Here is a 25,319-nt window from a genome sequence, read left to right as displayed (position 1 = left end):
GTATGGTTTCCTTAATTTCTCTCTCAGTCTGTTTGTTGTTTGTGTATAAGAATGCTATTGATTTTTAGGTGTTGACTTTGTATCCAGCTACACTGTTGAATTTGTTGATTAATTCAAGGAGTCTTGTGGAGTTTTTGGGGTCTTCCATGTAAACTATCATGTCATCTGCAAACAGTTTTACTTCTTCCCTTCCTATCCTTACTCCTTTTAAAAATAACACACTTTTTGTTTGTTTGTTTGTTTTTCTTCTGGTACCAGGAATCGAACTCAGACCTTGCACTTGCCAGGCAAGCTCTGTGCCACTGAGCTAAATCCCCAGCCCCAGGAAATACTATCTCAATAGGTGGACAGCAGTAAACCTATCAATTTAATTTCTTCAAAAAGAACTATAAGTTAAAACATAAACTACTTCAAAACAGGATTTGAAAAAATGATAAACATGAATTATTAGGATAAGCCAATAGACATGCTAGAGGATTCTTAAATTTCTGTCACCAATTTCAGGAAAAACTTTCCTTCTTTACAATGTATCCTTTGATATTACTATTAGTGATCTAGATGAAATAACGGTCTGGTGTGGATTGAATGTCTGTGCCCCCTCAAAATTTATTTGATGAACTTCTAATTCCCAACGTCATTGTATTTGGAGATAAGGTCTCGTGAGGAAGTAATAAAGACTAAAAGAGGATACAGGAGTGGGCCCCTAATGTATGTGGCTGCTGCCCTTATAATAACAGGAAGAAACCCCAGAGCTTTCTCTCCTATGGGACAGACCAAGAAAGTGCCCATTTGCCTGCCAGGAAAAGAGGCCTAACAAGAAGTACGGGTGGCCAATAAACATGCTAAAAAGTGTTCACCATCACTGCCCATTAGAAGAATGTAAATTAAAATGACACTGAGATACCATTTTACTCCAGAAAAAGTGACTATCACTAAGAAATCAAATAATGAGAAATGCTGGTGAGGCTGTGGGGGAAAAGGAACCCTTTTACACTGTTAGTGATAATATAAATGAGTACAATCACTATGGAAATTAGGATAAAGATTCCTCAAAAAACTGAAAATAGAAATTCCATTTAATCCTTTCTAGGAATCTTCCCAAAAGAGTTAAAGTAATCATATTATACTGATACATGCATACCCATGTTTACAGTAGCATAATTTTTAATAGTTAAATCTTAGAAACAGCCTATATGTCCATCAACAGTTGAATAGATAAAAGAAAATGTAGTGTTTATACTTAATGGAGTACTACTGTCCATAATGGAGGATAAACTTGAGGCATCTGTGGGTATATGGCTGTACCACAAGACTATAATGTTAAGTGAAATAAATCAGACGCACAAGTTTAAGTATCTCATAGTTTCTCTTATATGAGAATCCCAAAATATGAATAAAGAATAGATAGTAAGAAGTAGAGAGATCTTTTTCAAATGGGAAAAAGAACAAGAAATGGAGAGGAAAGTAAAGGAAAAGGATTGAAAAAAGAGTCAAAGAATCGATGGAACTAGAGCTTTTTCAAATAGGAAGAGAATTAAGAGTTGGAGAGAGATTAGAAGGATGGGAGGGGAAGAGGACAAAACAATTTAAGATGTGTTATAGACATGTACAAACTCCCCGTGGAAATGGAATCATTATGTACTGCAACCATGTACTAATAAAAATACATTTTTTTTAAAAAAAAGAGGCCAAATCAGAAACTAAATTCTGCTGAAACTTTAATCTTGAACTTCCCAGCCCTTCAGATCTGTGAGCAATATTGTTTTTTTAAGCTACCCACCCTGCGGTATTTTGTTACGGCAGCCCAAGTAGACTAATACAGTGACATTTATTCGCTTAAGAGAGTAAGACCTTAGCCAGGTATGATGGTGCATATGTAGAATCCCAGCGCTCTGGGAGTATGAGGTGAAAAGACTAAAAGGTTCAGTTCTACCTGGACGATTTAGCAACTTGGCAAGACCCTGTTTGAAAAAAAGCTGAGATGTAGCCTAGTGCAAAGAAAGGCCCCCAGCCTTAATCCCCTTGCCAAAAAACAATGTATACAAATAATATTAGGTATATTTCTAAATTAAATCTCTAATTACAGAGTTTGGAAGGCCACAGCAAGGTAAATAAGGCCTGGGACTCTTGGGTCAGCCTAGAGTTAGAATCCTTGTCACTACTTACTATTTTTGTAACCCTGTGCAATTCACTTCCCTCTTTGAACAACTGTTTTTTCCTTCTTAAAATGGAGGACAAATGTTTGTCTCACATTGCTGTTGTCAGACATCATTCTAAAAGATATTTCAAAAACAAAACTGGGGAATAAGCTTTATATCCTTTTCCCCGATTTAACAAATGTGTCAATAAAATTTATTTTCCAGTGCCACTACATATTCCTTGAAAGTATGATTTTAATTATTGTATACTGTCAGTGAACACGGTAGTTATTTAAATTGGAAATAATGTACATGAAAAAGATTTTAAAATATGTTCATGTCATTGTAACGATATTCATATTTATAGACATCTGTGTTTACCAACATTAGGGATTCTTAAGAGTTGGCTGTTCAAAAACTGTATGCATTTCAAAATCCCTTAGTATCTACTGCATCAGCTGAGTGTGATGGTGCATGCCTGTAATCCCAGCACTCAGGAGGCTGAGGCAAGGGGATCACTGCAAGTTCAAGACCAGCCTAGGCTACAAAGTGAGCTCAAGGCCAGCCTGAACTGCATAGCGAGACCCTGTCTCAAAAAGACAAAAAAAACAAAACAAAACAAAAAAAACTACTGCATCAGCTCTCTAAAAAGGGTCAGCAATATGTATTCTAATAAATAATTGAAGAAGTATCTGTCACATCTCTGGCAACACTGGTCACTATAACTTTTTCTGTAATTTGTCAATTTTTTTGTTTTGTTTTAATTTTGAATGCTTCAACTGTATTTTTGAAGAAGGTGAAGGTAAATAGTAAAGGCATGAAAAATATTTAGAATAAGAAACTAGAAGCATGGGACCAAAGAAATCAAGTAGGAGAGAGTAAAAGTGCCACAGTAAAAGAATCTTAAATACCTAGCCAGTGTTAAAGATTACTTTGCAATGGAGATAATAAACAGTTATGTCTGATTTTTTTTATTACATGAGAGGTGGAAGTACAAGTAGGAAAAAATGCAGATTTGTGTTGTTCCTATACTAGGAAATGAAGTGAAACAAGTAATCAATGGAAGGAGGATAATATAATTGTGGAACTACAGATAGCAGAGTTTCGTCTACCAGAAGATCTACCCATTTGAGAAAGGAAAGAATTGAATTTAGAAGATACCTAATAAGCTCTAAGAAGAGGAAAGTGTTACATCCAAATAAATAACCTAATGATGAATATCTAGAAAAGCAAGAACAAACCAAACCCTAAGCCAGCAGAAGGAAAGAAATGATAAAGATCAGAATAGAAATTAATGAAGTTGAAATTTAAAAAAAATAAAAAGGTAAATGAATCAAAGAGTTGGTTCACTGAAAAAATAAACAAGATGGATAAGCCCTCAGCAAAACATGCCAAAAGAAAGAGAAGACCCAAATTAATAAAATTAGAAATAAAAAAGATGAAATTACAGTAGATACTACTGAAATCCACAAGGTAATCAAGGAATTATTCTCAAAATTTATATACCAACAAATTGGAGAATTTGGAAGAAAGTGATAAATTCTTAAGACACATATGAGATAAACTGAGCTATGAAAATATACAAAATCTTAACAGATTAATAACAAATAATGTAAGAAGCAATAATTAACACTTGCAACTAGGACAAGCCCAGGACCAGATGGATTTATGGCTGAATTCTACCAGATCTTTAAAGAACTACCATCATGCTCCTCAAACTTTTCCATACAATAGAAAGGGAAGTTACCCTCCAAGATTGATTTTATGATGCCAGAACTACCCTGATACTGAAAGTGGGTAAGAATTCAACAAAAAAGGAAAACTACAGATCAATATCCTTGATGAACACAGATCCAAAACTCCTTAATAAGATCCTTGCTAACACAATGCAATACCACATTAAGAAAACCATTATCTTGACTAAGTTGGTTTTATCACGGGGATGCAAGGATGGTTTAACAAACATAAGTCAATAAATTTAATACACCACATAAATAGAATCAAAGACAAAAACTACATGATCATCTTAATAGATGCTGAAAAGGTCTCTGAAAAAAATCCAGCATCCTTTTATAATGAAATCCCTACTGAAATAACTATAGAGGAAACTTACTCCAAATTGATAAATACCATCTATGATAATCCTACAACCAACATCATATTAAATAGGGAAAAACCTAGAAGAATTCTATCTAAAATCTGGAACAAGACAAGGGTGCTCTCTCCTGTTCAATACAGTACTCAAAACTTTTTAACCAAAACAATCAGACAAGAGAAAGTAAAGGGAGTAGTCTGCTGATCTTTCTTCTTTGCTATCTAAATCAGTGATGATTTAATGTACTCTTTTTTATAACTGTTTCCTCAATACCAGTGTATATTATAAAATCTAATTAAAATATTATCAATTGAAGATAATGAAACTTCATTAGATTTCTTCCTTTTATTTCAAATTGGACATTATTTTCTCAAAGTTTCTCTCTAGTCTACCAGGAAAACTCTTAAGAAAGATATAATACCCATTAAAAGTTGAATCTAAAGCGCCTGCCTGGCAAGCGCAAGGTCGCGAGTTCGGTTCCCGGTACCGGAGAAAAACAAAACAAAAAAAAAAGTTGAATCTAAGGACTGGAGAAAATAAATGATTTGTTCAGAGTAAAATAATTTTTACAGCTTTCATGATTTCATGACCAACACCTTTGATCACTGATCCAATAACTAGTGTATGGCCATGAAAATATTAGTATACAACTAAGAACAAACTGATATGTATTCAACAATAAGTCCACACATAAATTGTATTACACTAATTTCTTCCTTTTCCATAAACAATTTAGTCTTTGCCATTGGATCAAGATAAAATCTCTGAATGAAAATAAAAATTATTTTATGTATTAATAGCATAATATATGTCCTGTCACAAAAAGATAATACAAGATGATACTGCAGCTAAAGCATACTCACACCAAATGAAATACTTATGTGGGACAGTAGAAATAGCATGGAGTTAGGAGCAGTGAAACAAAAGTTTCATTTCACATCTGCTAATATCTTGCTATATGACCATAAGCAAGTTACTTAACATTTCTATACCTCAATTTTTCTCATCATAAAATAAAAGATTACTCTTGCATATAAGGCATCATTTCCCAAACTGTTTCAGAGAACATTTTTTATGAGTGTCCATACACAGTTGGTGAGTAGAATGAAAAGTCTTCCATGGTCTGCTAAGTCTTGAACACAATGCATACTACCAAAAAGGTGATGTTAGCAACACAGAGTTATAGCTAAGTCAGCCAGTTTGGTTGGGAGCTTCTAAGGTATTTCTCAATGGTCCTCACCTTCTAACACTCATGTTCTGCTCTACTCTCCTCCTCTTGAGTATGTGGACTAGATTTATTGACTTGCCTGCAATAGACTATGGCAAGAGTAATGAGATGCTTTCTGGGATTAGGTCATAAACAGATCCTGGCTTCGATTTTGGGTGTTTGCATTCAGCTGCCATGGCAGCTCTATGGACAGGTATGCACAGTAAACCAGGAAGCAGAACTTCTCAGGCCCGTCAGTAGCCCTATACGAGGGAACCGAGAGATATTCCCTTGTAAAGCCTCACGTGAAAGCATAAGGCCTGGCTGGTACCTTGATTATAGTCTTGTGAAAGATCCTGATTCAGTACAACCCTAGCTAAATTGCTCCCAGATTATTGACTTAACAGAAATGGGAGATAACAAATGTTTTTGGCTGTTAAGTTTGAAGTTAGCAGTATATAACTAAAACACCAAATACCTGAACTTTTTTTTCCTGTTGTTCTCTTCAAATGTTTCTAAGAGTATTTAGAAATTAAGAGATGAATGAATAAGGAGCAGCAAAGAGCAAAGTACCAATGTAAGTCAATCCTTTAATATAACATCCAATATTTAGCTCCAGTAAAGCTTAATTAAGTTTAGTTTCAAGGCCAAAGAGAGCTTTTCATATTACAGCCATGCCAAAACCCAGTTCATAATGACAGATGGTACAGAATCCTATATTAGGAAGCTTAAGAAAGAGAAAGTTTAGCACTATGGTTAGTGCTGCTCAGAACTGAACATTTTCTGGTTTTACTTACAATATGTAGGTTACACATGACTATACAACCTTTTAACACTGTCTGCTAGTGAACACAGTCCAGTCAACACTCTAGGCCACAGCCAATCAGAATAATCATTTTCCCCTGAGATTACTAAAGGCAGAAAGGCAGATAGAAAGACTGAAATGTTCTTTTCTCTAGTCTACTGATTCACTTACAATGAACTTCCAACTCACCCAGCTGAGCAAGGGTCTCACGGTCACATCAGTTCTGGAAGAACTGCTTAATTTCTTATCCTCTTGAAGTTGTTCAATGCACAGTGTGTTAAAGGCTCTAAATTTTTTGGTAAAGAATTTGTTCATGTAGCATAGCATTTTTCTAACATTTGGCAACTGACTCCTTTTTTAAAGTAATACTTTAACAAATATCCCTTAAAATTTTCATAGGAAGTGCACTTTGGTGGCTCTCTGAAGCCTTTTCTGGTCCTAAATAAAAGGATGTATGATGGTTTTGTTTGCAAACTTAAAACAATTTACCTTGCCAAGCTGCTGAAGAAATTTTAAGTGTCTCTCTTCAAACTGTGTAGGGTCTCTGTCTTCAAAAGCAACAGAAAACCCCAAGGCACCTATCCTCATGTTTGGTAACATGTCATTTTCTGTTAATAGTTCATAATCTGTAGAAATAAAGAATATCACCAGGTTAAGATAGCAATCACATTCTTCAGGTTAAACTGATATACCTCAAGTTGACAAAACAATCAGGATGAATTAGAAATACATTTGATACAGGGAAACTCAAATGGTTTAAATTATACTAATGGAAATTAATTATTACCCACAGGCTTTTGAGAAAGACTTTGGAAAGAATAAAGGATTACTTTCTAAAACAGGTAGTGGTGTGACAGCACATTCCTGTAATCCCAGCCTTCGGGAGGCTGAGGCAGGAGGACTGCTGTGAGTTTGAGGCCAGCCTGGGCTACAAAGTGAGTGAAAGGCCAGCCTGAACTGCACAGGGAAACCCTGTCTTAAAAAGGAAAAAAAGAACAGGCAGTTTTAATACTCATGAAATAGGTCATATTCTGATTTTTGTAGTGAGAACGGTAACTAATACTAAGCAAGAGATACCTATGGGTCAACCACATGTATTTAGCTCAATATTTTAAAGGTCAGAACAAACAAAAGCAAATCTACCCCACGTTTAGAAAATGAATCAATTATAAATTATATGGCAACTACTTAAAAACCCAAAGAGTTATTATTAAAAGGTTGATGTAGCCAAATAAAGGTGCTTCTCATTAATTGGCAAACTAAATTAGGGAGAAGTCTAGTATTTCCATGCCATAGACATGTAATAAGTTTTGTATGTTCTTTTTGTTCTTCAAATAAATAAATAAAATTAGGCTATTGAGGGAGATAAAGGCCTTAAGACTTCTCAAAAAGGTTAGAATATGTATAAAGCATGAGAAATTATACATGAACATAAGACACTAAGAGATTGCAGGAACTTTTGGGAAGGGATTACAAAATTAGTAAAGATTCATTAAATACAACAAAGATAAATCGTGACCAACACGTACCTGGAGTAAATAAACTGTTAAGATCTCGTATGATGGCTCTAAAAGAAGGCCTAAAGTCTGGTTCGTAATCCATGCAGTTGTTGATAAGGTTTGCTAATTCTGTCCACTTTGGTGCAGGAAGCTGGTGCCTATCTTCATAAAACTGCAATTTCTATGGTTAGAGAATCAAAGGTTAGGAATAGGCTGTACAACACTGTACCCAACTTCTCTTTAAAATTAAGAGGTGCTAAGAGAGAGTGAATCTGTGACGGAAATACGATGGATTACACACAGAGTAATTCTAACGTTCGTCTATATTAACTTACTCTTTGAGAATCTAGAGCACTCAGAGGCTTATCTCCTCCACTGCAGATTTCCCACAAAGTGGTACCAAAACTCCACTTGTCTGTTGCCAAATTTAGATTTTTAGGATTTTCAATGCATTCTGGTGGTACCCATGGTATTCTCTCCTGAAGAACTTTTAAATGATAGGAACAAAGAACAGTTAAATAACCATTACAAATAAACAATTATTTTATATGCAAATATTTTTTAGATTTATTTGAATAATCTAATCTTTTTTGTTGGATGGAGCGTATTCATATGTATAAAGCTTAAGAGCTGAGGTAACATCTGAGATCATCCAATTCAGCACCTAAGCTTTAACAATAACAACGCTGAGATCCACGAAGATTAATTACAAAGTTGTTAGTATAAGGACAAGATCAGAATCCTGTACAGATATTCCTCCTTTAATGAACTACCGGTTTAACAACTGTTCAGACTTTTGACCCAGCCCTTGGATTTAAGACCCGTCTTTTTTCGTATAGTTCATCTTGTTCATACATTCTCAGTGTCTTTTTTGTATAGTATACCTTGTTTATACAGTTCTGTAATATTTGCTGATTTGTACTGTAGAGTAGTTTTATATTGTTACACATTACAGTACCACACATAAGAGTTACACAAATAAAAGCAAAATCATCAAATTGGAGTTTCCTTTGACCATTTCTTTGTTCTGAATATTGTAATGTACATACTATATACAATTCCTCATTTAGCAACCAATTCAGCTGACAACTCAGTTACAGGACATGAACTCAAGCATTAAATGAAGAATGTCTGTACAATGAATTCCAGATCAACTAAACTTCTTCCTTAGTGGAAGAAATATCTCAACTGATATCTCACTTTCTCTCCCTATTACTAGTTCTGCCTTTCAAAAAGTAAAAGATCTATAGTATTTGTCTTAAAATTGCTTCTCAATGTATTTTTTTATTTTTACAATGTTTAAACAGTAAAAGTAATGTTATAATATCGATGATGTTTTAATGATTTCAGAGTAGTGGCCATCCTGACCTGCCGACACATAAGGACCACCAGGCATTACAGCAGATGAAGGACTAAATTATATCGAGATAGTCTAAGCATGGAATTGATACACTTCTAGTATTTAGATCATAAAATTGCCCAAGTAAAGTTTCTGTGGAACATGACCTTGTTAGAAAGACGGTATTCTGACACAGGTAAATAAGAATGAAGGATAATTTGTTACATATATTGGTAAAGCAGTGAGTGTTTTTGCTTATAAGCAAGAGATGAAGAAGATATTGATTCCCTTCTCCTTTACCATATGAATACATTTTGCTCCATGTTTACCCCCCATCCAAAGGATACAATTTCCTGAGTACCAGAACTAATACCCTAGCAGATTTCCTGCTCCATACTACTATTCTAATATTATTGTCTTCACTACTGACTAGGCCATCAAATTCAATCATTTAATTTTTAATTTTTTATTATTATATGTTTTGTAACACATAGTAGATACATTCATTAGGGGAATTGGTGCATATATTTATCACAGCTTGATCCTTCTTAGTTCCCTTTCCATTCCCCTCCTTCCAGTCTCCCTGAATCCCCAGATTCTCCTTCCCATCTCCACAAAACTAACCTCCCTGTCTCCTATCACCTCTCTTACTTTGCTCTTTGGGTTTCTCATGTAAGAGATGCCATATGATAGTTACCCCTTTGTGTTTGATTTATTTCACTTAGCATTATGGTCTCAGGTGCATCCATTTTCCTACAAATGATTTAAATTTGTCCTTGTTTATGGCCGACTGTACTCCATTATGTAGATATACCACATCTTCTTTATTCATTGATCTAACAGTGGGCATTTAGGCTGCTTCCAAGATTTAGTTATTATGAGTTTTACAGCAATAAACATGGGTATGCATGTACTACTGTAGTATCACAAGGATACCCAGAGAAGGGGTAGCTGGGTCAAAAAGAATTTCTATTTTTAGTTTGTCAATGAATCTTTATACTGCTTTCCATAGTGGTTGTATAGTTTACATTTCCACCTACAATGCAGAACAGTTCCCCACACATTGCATTTGTTTTCTTGATTTTTGATCGTAGCCATTCTTTCCAGAGTAAGATAGAATCTCACTGCTACTTTGATTTGGATTTCTCTAATGGCCAAAGATATTGAATGTTTTTTCATGTACCTAGTGGCCATTTTACTTCTTTTAAGAAGTATGCATTCATTTCAGGCATCCACTTCTTAATTAGGTCCTTTATTTGGGAGGTCCAATTAGTCTTCTATCTGAAGGGTAGCCGGCAAATTTTTTCCCATTCTGTAGGCTGTCCTTTCACTCTGCTTTTTCCTTTGTTGTGCAGATACTCTTAAACTTGACATAAACTGTGTTGATTGTTGATGTTATTTCTTGTGCACCTGCTCAAGAGGTCTTTGCCTGTGCCTATGTCTTTAAGAGTTTTACTAATGTCATTTGGCAGATTCAGTGTTTCTATTTTTATCTAGGCCTTTGATCCATTTGATATGATTTTAGTATAGGGTGAGAGATATTCGTCTAGATTCATTCTTCTGCATATGGATAGCCAGTTTTCTCAGCATTTGTTAAAGGGGTTACCTTTTCTCTAGCATATTCCTGTAACAAAATTACATATTCTAAAAAGAAAGACTGAAGAGGACACTAGGAAATGGAATGACATCCCCTGTAATTAAAATGGCCATATCTCAAAAAAGATACATAAATTTAATGTAATACCAATCAAAATACCCACAACATTCTTCACAGAACTATAAAAACCAATCCTAAAATTTATATGGAAACAGAAGAAGCCCAGAATAGCCAAAGCAATCCTAAGTAGTAAGAGCAAAGCAGAGGCATCACAGTCCTGGATTTCAAGTTATACCACAAAGCTACGGTGACAAAAAAAAAATGGTGTTGACAAAAAATAAACACGCTGATTGATGGAACAGACTACAGAACTGAGGATGCAGAAACAACACCAGGTACATTCACCCATCTGATCTCTGATAAAGTCATCAAGTTTAAGTACTGGTGATTAAAATAGGATTCTACACATCAATCCACAAAAATTGATCAATTTAGATTTTAAATTTAGAATAAATATTCAACTAGTGAAATTAGCAAAGATAATGAAACATAATTATAACATTAGTTCAACCAAAAAATCTGCTCTCAACACAACTGAAATTTTTACTTTTAACTTACTGTATTAGGTAGAAAATTAAGACACAAGAGAAGTTTTAAAAAACTTAAAATGTCAGAGATAGCTGAATAAATAAGATCTCAAGCTAAATAATATGTTTTTAAGAAAATTTTAGTGACTGCAGAAAAATTATTTTAAAAATGTACCATGGTACAAAGAATAATAATATTAGAAAATTTCACATCAAAAATGAATAAAATCGTATCTACCATACAATTAGGAATTAAAACTATTTTTAAAATTCTTTAAAAGCAGGTCATGGTGACATGCTTCCAAGAAGAAATAGCGACCAGGATATAACTATAACAATTTAAATTGCAAAAAGTGATAGCTATGTGTTATTATTAATCAAGAACATTATCAGCAAATTGGAGTTCAAGGAAAATCAACATTTTTAATGGTATTATCCAAGTAATACTTAATAAAGTTAAATAAAATCCTTGTAGAACTTACTGTCCTTTGGTAAAACTGTAATACTAATGCCTGGATCACTAAGTTTGATGAAAGGAGGATTTCCTGTCTTCCTGTCTTCTTCTCTGATAAGTAGAATATTTTTAGCACACACATTTCCATGAATACGGTTTTTTTCTTCCTATTAAAATTAAATACACATACATTCAAACATCAGTCCACAAATATTTGAGTATTTAATATAATATGTTGAAGGCCCTAATGTAGATTAAAGAAAAAATGTAAGAAAACAATGTAAATATTAATTTGGAGGCATGCTGTAAGACAATAAAAGGAAGTTTTATAACAGCACTTTCTATTTTACACAATGATAGAACATTGTGTAAAACAGAAAGTGCTATACCTATGATGAAATGAATAAATTAAAACTACCCAGTATTACTCCACCTTCCAAACCTGAGATTCTAAATCATTTGTATTTCAAGACAGTAGAAAGTATTTTCAGTTCTACAGGACACAGGTACATTCTGAGGAGTATGGGCACTGGCTTCCCCTCTAGTACTCTGCTTCTCTCTCCATGCTTTTTTCTCACAGAATGCTAACGTCTAAATGCCCACAAATTCAGTAAGAATGTATTTTCTGTTGTCCATAACAGCACAACATGTTTCCGCATAAATTCTGGGTAATTTTTATAGCTCTAAGCGACACAAACTACGGACTATCAGTAGTTCTAAGAGACCGATAGTATTTTTTTTTTGAGACTGATAGTATTACAAAATTATTTCTTTCAAAACTGATTTTATATCAATGAATGTATGTCTAAAATAATCTCTTTCACCATGCAACCTATTCTGAATGACTCAGCATCCATTCACAGATTTCTTGTTGCCAAGTTAAGATAACTTCTAGATTGCTTCATAAGATGAAGCAATACATTTTCATAAGTAAGAACATACTAATTACTTACTAGAAAATGCATAGCCCATGCCAGCTGTTTAGCCACTTCAAGTTTCCATAATATATTTATAGAATTTTTATTCTTTTTCAGGTAGGTATCTAATGATCCAAATTTTACAAACTCCTGAACCAGAATATCTGCATTAAAATAGAGACAAGTATATATACAATTAAAATATATAATTTAGATATTTATAAATGTTTATATTTATATGTGGATATTTTCAGTAAAGAAATTAAGCAAATTTTATTAATTTAAAGAGAACAATGGTTATACAACATTGTGCTTTTCAGTTTTTAGTTTATAACAGCAAGATGTACTAACCTAAACAAATATATGACATATAATTACATGTAACATATAAGTATGACATAATATATATTATATAGAATACAAGATTATTCCATCCCACCTGGAAAATGTATCTAGTATCAATATCCATTTCTGTGAGTTCTATTAATAATTCAGTCTATCACTTATATGCTTTATCTTCATAATTCCAAATAATTCTCTACTGAATAGCCCAGTTCTTCCAGTGTTCTACTGAACTAGCCAGAACCTGTACTGCCATGATGACCACAAAAAGCTGTATTTGTTTACTATAATATGCTACTGTTTGAACATTGTACCATAAGTTATATTAGTCATCTTCTGCAATTCAACTTCATTTAATGATTTCCTTTTTCACAAGGCATAACTGAACAGTCCTATAATTTAGGTTTAGCAATATTTAATTCATATTGAATTATACTTTATACTGATATTTGTGATCTTGAAATTGAAATTTTATACACGCAACAATGGATTCATTGAGATAGGCACGATTTAACATAAGAAAGCCAGTGGTTTTACTTACTTTCCTCTCCACAGACACATACACCATAATTTAAAACCAAATGCTTGTGAGAAAGCTGACTCATCATGCTTGCTGCTTCAAAAAAAGACTACGGGAAAGAAAATAACAAATGCAAAAGTATTATTGTTTGGCTGGTTTTGCTTTGTTTTGTTTTTTGAGACAGGGATTTGCCATGTAGTTCAGGGTGATTTTGAACTCACTATGTATCCTAGCCTGGCCTCAGACTTGTAGTGATCCTCCTGCCTCAGCCTCCTGAGTGCTGGGATTACAGGCATGTGCCACCCGGCTCAGCTGTTTCACTGTTGTCTGTAAGTGTACATCATTCAGAAAGATACTCTCTGCCATAAAAGAAAGGTACTTTCTCTTACTCTTAGCAGTACTTCAGGTAAGTTTACAATGTGATCTGGTCCCTTCATAAGGGTTTGCAGCTGCCATCAACCTTGACATTAGGGTTCTTTTAGGAAACCCCTATGTAATAGTGCAACAGAGACATACCAATGAGAGAAAGCAATGGTGGTAGTGGGGTCCATGCAAAGTATGGTTTACAGCTCTACTCTTAGAGCTGTAAACCAAGAACACAGAATACAACGAGGGGCAGACACCAGACACAGTGATGTGGGACTGTGATAGCTGGAGGTGAGCTTTAAATAATGGTTCCTAAATAATTAAGAATAATTAATAATAATGGTCTCCATGCAGATAAATAGCAACATACCTATGTCAGGATACTGGCATGGTATTAACATCACTAACTCAACTAACCTTCGACAGGAACTTCTCGAATGCTTATTCAGAGGATCATGATCACCAACACTGTCCTGTTCTCAATTAGAACAACTCTTCGGTTTGTGTTTCACATTATCTTCCATTAACATCCCTTAAGACATTCTAAGTATCATAAATGTGTATTCCGTCATCCTTGGTGATGTCTTGCTATGTGTAGGACTCTGGCCTCTGACTGCTAGGTTTCTGCCAGTTAGCACCTCTGGATGATGACCAGCGGCATCAACATTTCACTCAGTGTTCCTTAGAACAGTGCCTTGCAAACTTCTCTTTTTAGTAGGTGAAATCGTGGAGGAACGTCTGCGGAACTCAAAGATCTGGAGTGCCAAGTTTAAAAGCCATATCCTCAGAGATATGTTATTATTGCGAAGATATAATAATACTCGTAACACAAAGCTAAAAGGAGTAAGTTTGGAAATAGACTATAAATCCTATAATTTTCTACAGCCTCATCAAAAAGCCTCCTCAAAAAGGTCCTTGATATACTTTTTAAAATTATAATTTTGGCCAGGAATGGTGGCACACACCTGAAATGCCAGCATTTGGGAGGCTGAGGCAGGAGGACTGCTGCCAGTTCAAGGCCAGCCTGAACTACAGAGCAAAACCCTATCTCAAAAAGACGAAAAAAATTTAAATAAAAAATAAAATTATAATTTCACATAGCTGCATGCATAAATGTTACATGCATATGAATGCACATACAGTATAAACTACATGGACTACCCAAGAACATACACACCTCTGAATAGTTTCTATGTGCTTTATCCAGAACTTTCAAAAGAACTTCTGTTTCATGAAGTTGACCATAGTCTCCTACTTCTCTTCTTACTCCTTTAAAAATTTTTGTGAAAGTCCCTTGGCCAAGGCTTTCGTTCTTTAAAAGAAAAAAGGGTAAGTGAGAAGAGAACTGAGCTAAGATGAGGAAAGATAGGGGAATTAGGATATACATTAAATGACCAAACTTTTTGTAAAAAGCCATGAGTAAGTATTTCCCTTACAAACTAAAACTAGATGTGAGATTCTCAAATTAATTATGTTCTTCTACTTTAAAAAGTAATTAAGGATTAATGAATAAAGTGTATTTTTGGTTCTACCCTATTTTTAAAGTTAGGCTATAATTACGACTTTTTAAACAGTCCCTGTTTATCTACATTTATTTACAAATGAGTTTCTTCCTTTGTTTGCCTTTTCTACTAGTATAAAAGAAAGGAAAAATAGTAGTCTGTTCCTTTTCATATACTAGGTGTTTAACTTTATAAAGGCTATTTAATCTATGCTACACTTATCTTAGTGTCTTTATCTGAAGAATGAGGAAAATAACAACTTTACCATAGAATTGTTTTGACCAATAAACATGAAAACACTATATAGTATAGCTCATGACGCATAGTAAATGCACATTAAGTGATAAGTTAATACTGATAGTATTAGCATTAGTGTTTCTTGTACATGCTTACAGAATAACTGTTGAAAGCCTGCACTCTCAAGTAGGGCTATGTTCAAACCCAAGCTCTAGTACTTACTATTTTTGTAACATTCCAGTTACTCACATTCACACTTCTGGATAATTCTGTCTACTTTCTCTTTATGAAATTCCAACACCAGTCTTTCACATCCTACCCTCTATGTACTTTAATTTCTCTTTTAGAACTTTTTTCTCCCTATCTGCTATATTTCTTCAGATCTGTATTTCAATTCACTAAGTCTCTGTTCAGTTATAAGTAATCAGCCTTGAAATCTTTTCATTGTTTAAATGTCAGCACACTTATTTTTCATTTCTATTCTTTTCTACCTCAAATTTTTGAGTTTGTTATTTGTTTGTTTATTTTGTTTTATCATTTTGAACCAGGGTTTTACTATGTATTTTAGGCTCGCCTGAACTCACTCTGTAGCTCAAACTGAATGTGCAGCAGCCCTCCTGCTTCAACCTCCCAAATTCTGGGATTACAGGTGTGTGCCACCACACCTAGCTCTCAAGTTTCTTTTACAACAATGTTTTGTTTTTTGTCTTTTTGAGACAGGGTCGTCCTGTGCAGTTCAGGCTGGCCTTGAGCTCACTTTGTAGCCCAGGCTGGTCTCAAACTTGCAACCATCCTCCTGTCTCAGTCTCCCAAGTGCTGCGATTCTGGCTTTATCTTTTCTTTTTAAATGTTTCCTTTTCTCATGTTTTCAATTCTCTTATTCCTTTAAGCATATATGTGCATTTTGCATTTGACAGTCTCTGTCTGAGTATTATATGAAGTTCTTAAAAGTATAATTTTGTTGTTTAATCTGCTGATTCTTGCTTAAGCCTACATTCTTTCCCTGTGCTTCTAAATTCAGATTAAAAACTCATGTTAGGAGCAGTTTTATCTATGAAAACCCTGGTTAGCCTAAATTAAGAGTATGTTCTCCCAAAAAGACTCTGTATTTGTTTTCCCTATGCATGACAGGATATCAGAGGAGTACCACTTTTAGTAGGCTGGCTGAGTGTTTCTCAGATCATACAAGTAGCATAAAGAAACCTGAGTTCAAAATATTTCCATTATAAATTCTTAGAAGAGGGGCTGGGGATTTAGCTCAGCGGCAAAAGCGCCTGCCTGGCAAGCGCAAGGTCATGAGTTCGGTTCCTGGTACCGGAGGGGGGGGGAAAAAAAATTCTTAGAAGAGACTCTCCACCTAAAAGACTCTTTTTTCCAATTTAAGATTCACAATCTCATATAACATTCTTTTCTTTTTTCCTTTCTCCATTCCTCTTTTTCTTTTCTTCTGCAAGTGGATAAATTTTTCACTTCATGTTTCACTGAGGATGTGTTACGGTTTATATCTAAATGTCCCCCCCAAAGTCTCCTGTGTTCACAGGTAGGGCTTCTGGAGGGTGACTGGATCACGAGATACTACACTCATGAGCAGATTAATCCACTGATGAGTTTATAGCCTACTGTGCTTTTAGAAGGCTGTGCCCAGTTGCAACAGGCAAATCACTGGCCGTGTGTCTTTGGAGGGTATTTACCTCTGCTTCTTGGCTGCCATGGAGCAGCTTTCCTCCATGGGGCTTTTCTGCCATGCCATTTCTACCTTACAGCCAGCCTACCATGGACTGCACCATTTGATAATATAACATGTATATTCACGAGGGTCCTGGCTTTATTCAGTAATAGTGTTGAACTTTTAACTTCTAGCTATTTACAGGCCAAGACCTAAACCTTTTCTTTGCACTGCTTTTAATTTTAACTCCTGTGATAAATGAGACTAATCTCCATTCAAAACCACCTGGTTAGGTAAATCATCACCTTATATACTATTTTATTTTCAGCTTCTTATTTATTTTCAATTTGTTGAATTTTCCTAACTTTCATGAGAACTTGAGAGTTAAGTTGTGGGTCTTTTCTAGATAATTTCTAATTTAAGATTTGTAAAGAAATATTTTTAAATCCTGAAAAGAATATAATTCCATTCTTAAAATAATTTTGCTAATTTCTTACAAAGGTTAGTATACTTTTCATAACAAATAAAAACATTTAGATAGCACCTAAATTTTTTGTACTACAGGTTATAACAAAATACTTCTATACCATACAGGAATATAATGTAGGGTAGGAAATCAAGAAAACAGATGTTTTTATAAAAGGACAAGAAAGACAGTAATCTGTATCTACACTTACAAATATCAAATCTTCATTTCTGATTTTGTGAAACACCATTTGGTTCACATTATTATGCCTGTGTAATGTTGGTGAAGTTGATACATCAGAAACACCATTGGTTCTAAAGACTAGAAGGTTTGATTTATCTGGAAAAAAAAATAGTAAAATACATATGTATGCGTATATACGTGTGTATCCATCTGCATCTCTTCAAAGCACATTGAAAATATGAATTTCCATAAAGAGGAATAAAATGTGTTCTACATGTATGAAATCCTTAAAAACTTATTATTCATCTTTTTCCTAGAAAATAATTTTTTGAGTTTACTTATTGAACTTTGATAGACTCCTATTATTATTCTTACATTCAAAATTATACCTACTTCTTTAACTAATACAATTTTACGAGGAGGTTTAATAATTTTTAATAATGAGCTTTATTCAAGGGATTTCTCACCTTACTATCTTCGTTTTTAAAATAAAGAAATTAAAATCCTAAAACCATATGCAAGTTTTTTTCTTAAAATACTGAAGAATTTGATAGTGAGATCTTCCAGTTCAGTAAGTTAGGGACTGATTTATACCAAATTATTATCTTTAAGTGTCACTTTAGACTAGAATAACAGAACTTAAAGTTGCTTACAAACAATTCACACCAAACTACAATCTTGTCTGATGATACTTGAACAAAAGAATAAGACAAAATTAATTCGCTGTTGGAGTTGCTTCTTTCATATTTCTTTTGAAATGAATGTACTGAAGATCCCTCCCACCACAGACAGTCTATGACAGTATTTTTAAAATAGCTAGAAAATTATTTTACCTTTTGGTTTTGGGGGACAGCATTTAGTAAACTGGAAAATTATACTGTCTGAGCGAACAGTTTCCATCTGGTAGCAATTCAAAAGGTCTTTAAGATTACTGAAGTTCTTCTTAGTCCCACTGAGGTTGTACTCTCTATTCTCATTTTTTGTAATCAAACAATGTTTATATTCAATGACATTTTCTCGCTATATAAGTTTAATTATAAAGAGAGGGAGGGAAAACCACAATAGATATCATAATGATTATTCTGCCCAAAGGAGTACCACAAAAACAACCAACAAAATATTCAGACATTAGAACTGTAAATCCTAATGCAGTGCCGTTATGGTGACAGAGGATCTTGGCTCTTCAAAAAGGCATCTAATTACAGATTTATATTCTATAAAAGTGGCTCAAGAGTTAATTTTATTAAAAAAGCAAGAAAGCAAGAATAATAATACCAACCTTAATGGTTTCCCATAATTAAAAGATATAGTCTACAGCTAGTGAAGTAAATGGGGCCTTCACGAGCTGTTTGTCCTGCCATCTCCAACTTAATTCCTGCTGCCTGTTACATAAACCTACATTCTAGCCATATTGTCTTACATCATTTCAAGCAACTGTCATACTGTTTCATGCCTTCATAACTGTACATTCTGTCTCTCTACTATGAATGGACACCTTCTCCTGAGCAGTGAACTTTCATTCATTCCTTAAAACGCACTTCAAGTACTGCTTCTTCTGTGAGGTCCTCTCTAACAATACTGCATTTCATAAGCAAAGGTGAATATCCACTCCATTTAATGATATCATAATGCTATTGTATTTGCATTATCTCTAATAAGACATTTTAAACATTTTGCAGTTTTAAAATATTCCTAATGCACTTTATTATGAACTCTTCCTTAATCTGAGTATTTTTGAGCTGCTTTTCACAAGCACATTCATCTTTTCACAAGCACTGTTTATGAACATCTACAATCTCTCAGGGTCAAGCTCAGTTCTTTCTTACTCCAGTACATCTTTGTCAGTAACTATGTTTTTTTCTGTTATTGTCTCTACTTGCCTATGGTAGATGATTATAATGCTCAATTTAGTATTTTTTGGTACACTTTTTTTGTTTTCCTAAAGTAATTTTCTTGAAGACAGGGTTATATCATATACTCTCTAGTATATATTATTGATATTAGGCTGGGTACATATAGTAAACATAAAATATATATTTTTGAGTTGATAATTGAATACAATAGACTGTGCATTGTGTTATTCTAAGATCTTCTGAAATTATCAGTTTTAGGCAATGGTTAAAGGGGTGGAGTAACTACCTTCTGTATTTATAGACAATCCTTTCTCTTTTTTTTTTTTCCCTTTTTGAGGCAGGGTCTCGCTATGCAGTTCAGGCTGGCCTTAAGCTCACTTTGTAGCCCAGGCTGGCCTCGAACTCACAATGATCCTCCTGCCTCAGCCTCCCGAGTGCTGGGATTACAGGCGTGCACCACCACACCCGGCTGACAATCCTTTCTCTACATGTGCTAAATACAAGATGATTGCTTTTAAAAAAAACACTCTAATAATAATACTGTTAGAGAGTAAAGAGGAAATTTATGACCACCAAACCAGCACTCCAAAATGTTCTGAAGAACATTCTAGAAAGATGTAACAAGGACTACAACTCCATCAACCCCAACAGAAGGAATCCGCCCAGCAAGGCAAACAATTAAACAGAGCCAGAGGGAAAAAAAGGGTGCAGGGAGCCAACAACAGGAAAACAACATGACAAAGGTGAGTCAGTACATATCAATTATAACCATCAGTGTTAATGGTTTCCATTTACCAAGCAAAAGACACAGACTGGCAGAATGGATTGAGAGTAAAATAAGTTTGCATGCTGCTGTAAAATTTCTCAGAGTTGTACCATGAAATTGACATATAAATGATAATAGCTTTTAAAATAATTTTGAATAGTAAATAATCTTAGATGAAATTGAAAGTGATCTGCACCAACAATGAAGTTTACTATAGTTTCTACTTAAAATATACCTTGTAGATCATAATTCTGGAAAATTACTAGCTGAAAATGTTATGATATTTCTATTTCTTTGTTATGGCCCTATTTTGCCCTAATTAATAACCACTGCTTAACAGAAAATTTGCTTCTGATTGTTTTTTTCCTATAAGATTTGCTACAGATTTCCATTTCTGTGAAAAAAAGAGACTTCCAGAGACTTGACAGAAAACCATTTGACACATCAGTAATACCCAAAGATAGACAGATACATAGACAGATGAAACGAATACCAAATAAAAAGACAGAAAGATAATATATATCATGTAATATTTTTAGATGAATGCTAGGAACTAGGTTTACTTTGTCCCTAATCCTTGAGACATATTAGACATGATTATTATGCCAGATATCATATTAAGAGCTATAGTTCTGAGTACTACAAAGGAAATAATGTATGATACATATACATGAGGTACAAAACACAAGCTAAATAGTGTTACTATTAATAAATGTAACATACTAACCTCAACAGCAAAAGTCAGAAAATATTTGTTAAAGTCCTTAGGACTGCATCGAAGTACATAAAGTCCAGTCTGATTACCTGCTTTCTTCAGTTTACTGATGGCAAAATCCATTCTACAGGAAAAGAAGAAATACTTTTAATGTTATCATAGCAAATACCATGACATTATGACCAGACTTCATAAAAACAATCAAAAGTCAAATCTAAAAATTCTCAATTTTTAGAAGACTCCCCTGTTTTATGTTCTCCAATTACTTTCAAGGGAAAAATAAAAGTGTCAAGCAATTTTGCAGTAAATTCAAACTAAGGGGCAACTATGTTTTTTTAAAAACACAAAAATTATGAGATAAAAATCACAAATAAAATTTCTTCCTCTGAATTTTCTGCTTTCTGATCACAAATTTAGTATTTTAAAAACTATACTGATGTTCATAAAACAATACTTCTCATGTCTCTTCCATCATAGCAGTTACCAGTACACAAAATTATGTGCATTACTTTAATATTTAGTGTAAGACCAAAGTGTAATAGAAAAGCGATGGTAACTGAAAAAGATTACTGAGTTTTAAAATTTGTGATACAGTTATGAAACTGCACATCTTTTTCTGTGTAGCTTTGTTGTTTTTGAGAATGGTCTCTAGACAGTTCAGGTTGGGCTCTCCTGGGACTCACAGTCCTGCCTAGGCCTCCTGAGTGCTGGGATTACAGGTATGCACCACCATGCCTGGTTTAAAAGTTCATATCTTGAAAGAAATGCGAATATGAAAGTAGGAATCATTTGTTTAACTTATCACTGTTTTTTCATATATGTACACCAGCATCTAGTAGGTACTCATCAGTATTCTATAGATAAATAAAAGAATACTTGAATGAATACATGGGTGAGTAGATGAATGAATGTAAGGGGCCATGAAAAGTATTTAAAATATAAATTCCCTATATACTGTTCAAATAGTGCAATGTTTCATAACAACTAATAAATATGTGGACATGAATTATTGATGAAGCAAGTCTTAAATACTATATAACATGTAAAAATTTCCTCAAACATTTTGGGGTAGGTTAAATTTACAATCCAAGATTTTTATTCTGCTCAGATTCTTTAAATTTGGTTTCAATCACAAAGCAAAACTAGCTGAGAGAACTTAGCTTAAGCACCTGGCTAGAAATAGGAACATCGTAAATCCATTTGTGTTTAAAGCTTTATCAGAAGTTGTTAGATTATAAGAAATAGGGGCTGGGGATTTAGCTCAGGGGCAAAGCGCCTGCCTGGCAAGCGCAAGGTCGTGAGCTCGGTTCCTGGTACCGGAAAAAAAAAAAAAGAAATAATGTCAAATTTCAAATTTAATTCTATGGTTCTTCTGCAATTTTTCAAAATTAATGAAATACACATTGGAGGTATATTGTTTTGTGTTGTTAAGACTCAAACTTTTGGCTTCATGCATGCCAGAAAAGCATTCTACCACAGAGCAACAACCACAGCTTTCTGTTTTTGTTGTTTTGGAATACTCAAGAGTTATTAATACCCAAGAGTTAATTAAGCATGCATAAGCAACTAAGTGTTAAACCTGTACAAGTTATAAGTATTACAGACTGAGACACAGATAGTAAATTATGTCATAATAATTCTAATTATTAGCAAGAAAACTTGTTTAAAAAAACTTGAAACTACGATAATGTATTTTTCAAAACTCCTAAGCTTATATCGATTATATAAAATCTATAGTTGTCTCTTTGCATTCATGGCGGCTTGTTTCCAGAATCAAAATCTGCGGATGCTCAAATCTGTTATATAAAATGGCATAATTCTCATAAAACCCATACACATCCTCCTATAAACATTGGATCATCTCTAGATTACTGATCACAACTAAGACAACGTAAATGCTGTGTAAACAGTTGCTATTCTCTATTGTTTAGAAAATAAGAAGTCAGCACATGTTCAGTACAGATCAATTCATTATGTACTGAAAACATATACTAATAAAAAATTTTCAATGTATGGTTTAATCCATGAGTGTGGAACCCACAGGCATAGACAACTGACTGTAGAATATTTTCTTATATAAGAAAACTACAGTACTCACGAAATGGGGCCATGGCAGTTGCTCTGTATGTTCTCAAGCACCGCTGGAGGTGCCACCTCTTTACAGAGGTAATGGTGAGCATCTGCAGTCAGTCTGTAATATCCGTCAATCAACGACACAAAAGACAGAGCTTCCTGTAATGAACTCAGTTCAATTTCCTAAGCAGAGAAAAGAAAAAGAAATTCTATCACTTAACCATCAACTGAATGTTAAAGACTGAAAATTCTCTTTACCCCTCTCTCCTGCCTAGTTCTCTTTCCCATTTTCTTCCTATTTAAAAATATCTGTAATACATTTTGGTCCTTATTTACACTTAAGATTTCTCACACAAGAGAAACAATGCGGTATTTACACAAGTGTGTCCCATATATTTCACTTAAGAAAATGGGCTCAAGGTGCATCCATCTAGCTAAAAATATCACAAGCCTATCCTTCTTTATGGCAGAGCAGTACTCCATTTTATTAAAATAAACACTTCCTATTATTAGATTAATTATCCTAAATTAATTTTCTTCTAAGTTGCTCAAATGTTTTAACCATTCTCAATTATGCAATTTAAATTGATTTGTTTGATATTTAAGATCCTGCATATGGATGGGCTTATCCTGCTTCTCAATTATAATTCATTCTTAGCTATAATTTTACTAAATGTTTCAATTCCCCTAGCAAACTAATATGCCAGTTACAGAACCAGAAATCTGCTTAATCTGGCAAAAAGTTGGTATTAATGAGATATCATGAGCATTTATTTTTACATACCAACTGTACACTGCAGAGGATAAGGTTACTCATAAACTAAAATGTTATGGCATACAGCTATATTCTGGTTGTACCATCATACATATATATGTGAACATATAATCAACCTTAAATACACCATTTAACCTAACAGGAGAATATGCACATATATATATATATATATTTATATTTACTTATGTTAATAGTCATTTTGATTATATAATAAAAAAATAAAGCACCATTTATAAGAACAAGAACAGTGTAGTATCTAAGATTAAAATTAACAAAAAATGTGCAAAATGATTATCAGAAAAACTTGAAAATACTTGCAAAGTGAAACTTTTTATTTGAATATATATAAGATTAATTATGTTCTTCATAGGTAAAGTCAACATCATAAAAATGTAAAAATTCTTCTGAAATTAGTTTTCTAATACATCACAATCCCAGTAAGAATATCAACAGGTACTAGAAGCTATGCCTAGTAAAACAAGGTAAATGTTGGTTTCAGAAAACCAAGGATCTAAAAGTAAAAGAAGGTAATTCTCAAGATAACAAGACAAGGATGACCAAGGATTACAGCTGTGCATAAAAGCTATTTCCAGAGAACTTCCATTGTAGACTAGAAAGTAAATCCCAATGATCAAGGAGAAATTTCTCCAGGGAAAAGAAGAAATGATACATTTGGCAGGTCTGACTACATGAAATATTGTGTTTTAAAGTGAGCTACTTTACAAAATTCTTGCAGAGAATAGTAAGACAGTAATGGATACAAAGGAAAAAAATTAAGAAATAATTAACTGGAAAAACAAAGTTACAAAAGAATGGAAATGTGATCAAGCATACTTCTTTGCTCAGCAATGAACATTTAACCACAGCGAGAACAAAAAATGGGACTTTTACCAGAAAACATAAGGAGAGAACTGTGTGGTGTACTTGAACTGTAAAAGGGATTTACCTAACAAAATTAGACCATAAAAAGTTGCTATGAACGACACCACTGAAAAAAGTTAAAAGACTTGGAGGAAGCTTAGGCTATACAATGAGTTCAAAGACAGTCCAAACTGCATAGCAAGACCCTGTCTCAACAAACAAACACCATTTATTAAAGAGGCTATCTTTCTTCCAGTGAGTTTGTTTGGCCCCTTTGTCAAAGATTAGGTGGCTGAGTGTGTTTGTGGTTGTGGCTGTTTCTTCCAGTCTGTTCCATTGATCCTCAGGTCTGTTTT

General features: G+C 33.9%; 1 protein-coding gene across 1 annotated transcript in view; it reads right to left on the bottom strand.

Moving 5' to 3' along the window:
- Jak2 (Janus kinase 2) overlaps positions 1-25,319 on the bottom strand; it is a gene marked incomplete at its 5' end in the record, with an annotated part of 113,312 nt that overhangs the window by 14,139 nt on the left and 73,854 nt on the right. The window contains 11 exon segments of the mRNA XM_005388653.2: positions 6,735-6,871; positions 7,775-7,925; positions 8,080-8,231; positions 11,750-11,888; positions 12,675-12,802; positions 13,522-13,609; positions 15,044-15,178; positions 17,949-18,076; positions 18,754-18,940; positions 21,267-21,378; positions 23,353-23,510. Of these exon segments, the coding sequence (XP_005388710.1) occupies positions 6,735-6,871; positions 7,775-7,925; positions 8,080-8,231; positions 11,750-11,888; positions 12,675-12,802; positions 13,522-13,609; positions 15,044-15,178; positions 17,949-18,076; positions 18,754-18,940; positions 21,267-21,378; positions 23,353-23,510 (1,515 nt within the window).

Source organism: Chinchilla lanigera, unplaced genomic scaffold (assembly GCF_000276665.1).
Source record: "Chinchilla lanigera isolate Chin_1 unplaced genomic scaffold, ChiLan1.0 scaffold00033, whole genome shotgun sequence".
NCBI classification, from domain to species: Eukaryota; Metazoa; Chordata; class Mammalia; order Rodentia; family Chinchillidae; genus Chinchilla; species Chinchilla lanigera.
The sequence above is the reverse complement of the archived record's forward strand: the minus strand, read 5'-3'. Positions and strand labels throughout refer to the sequence as shown.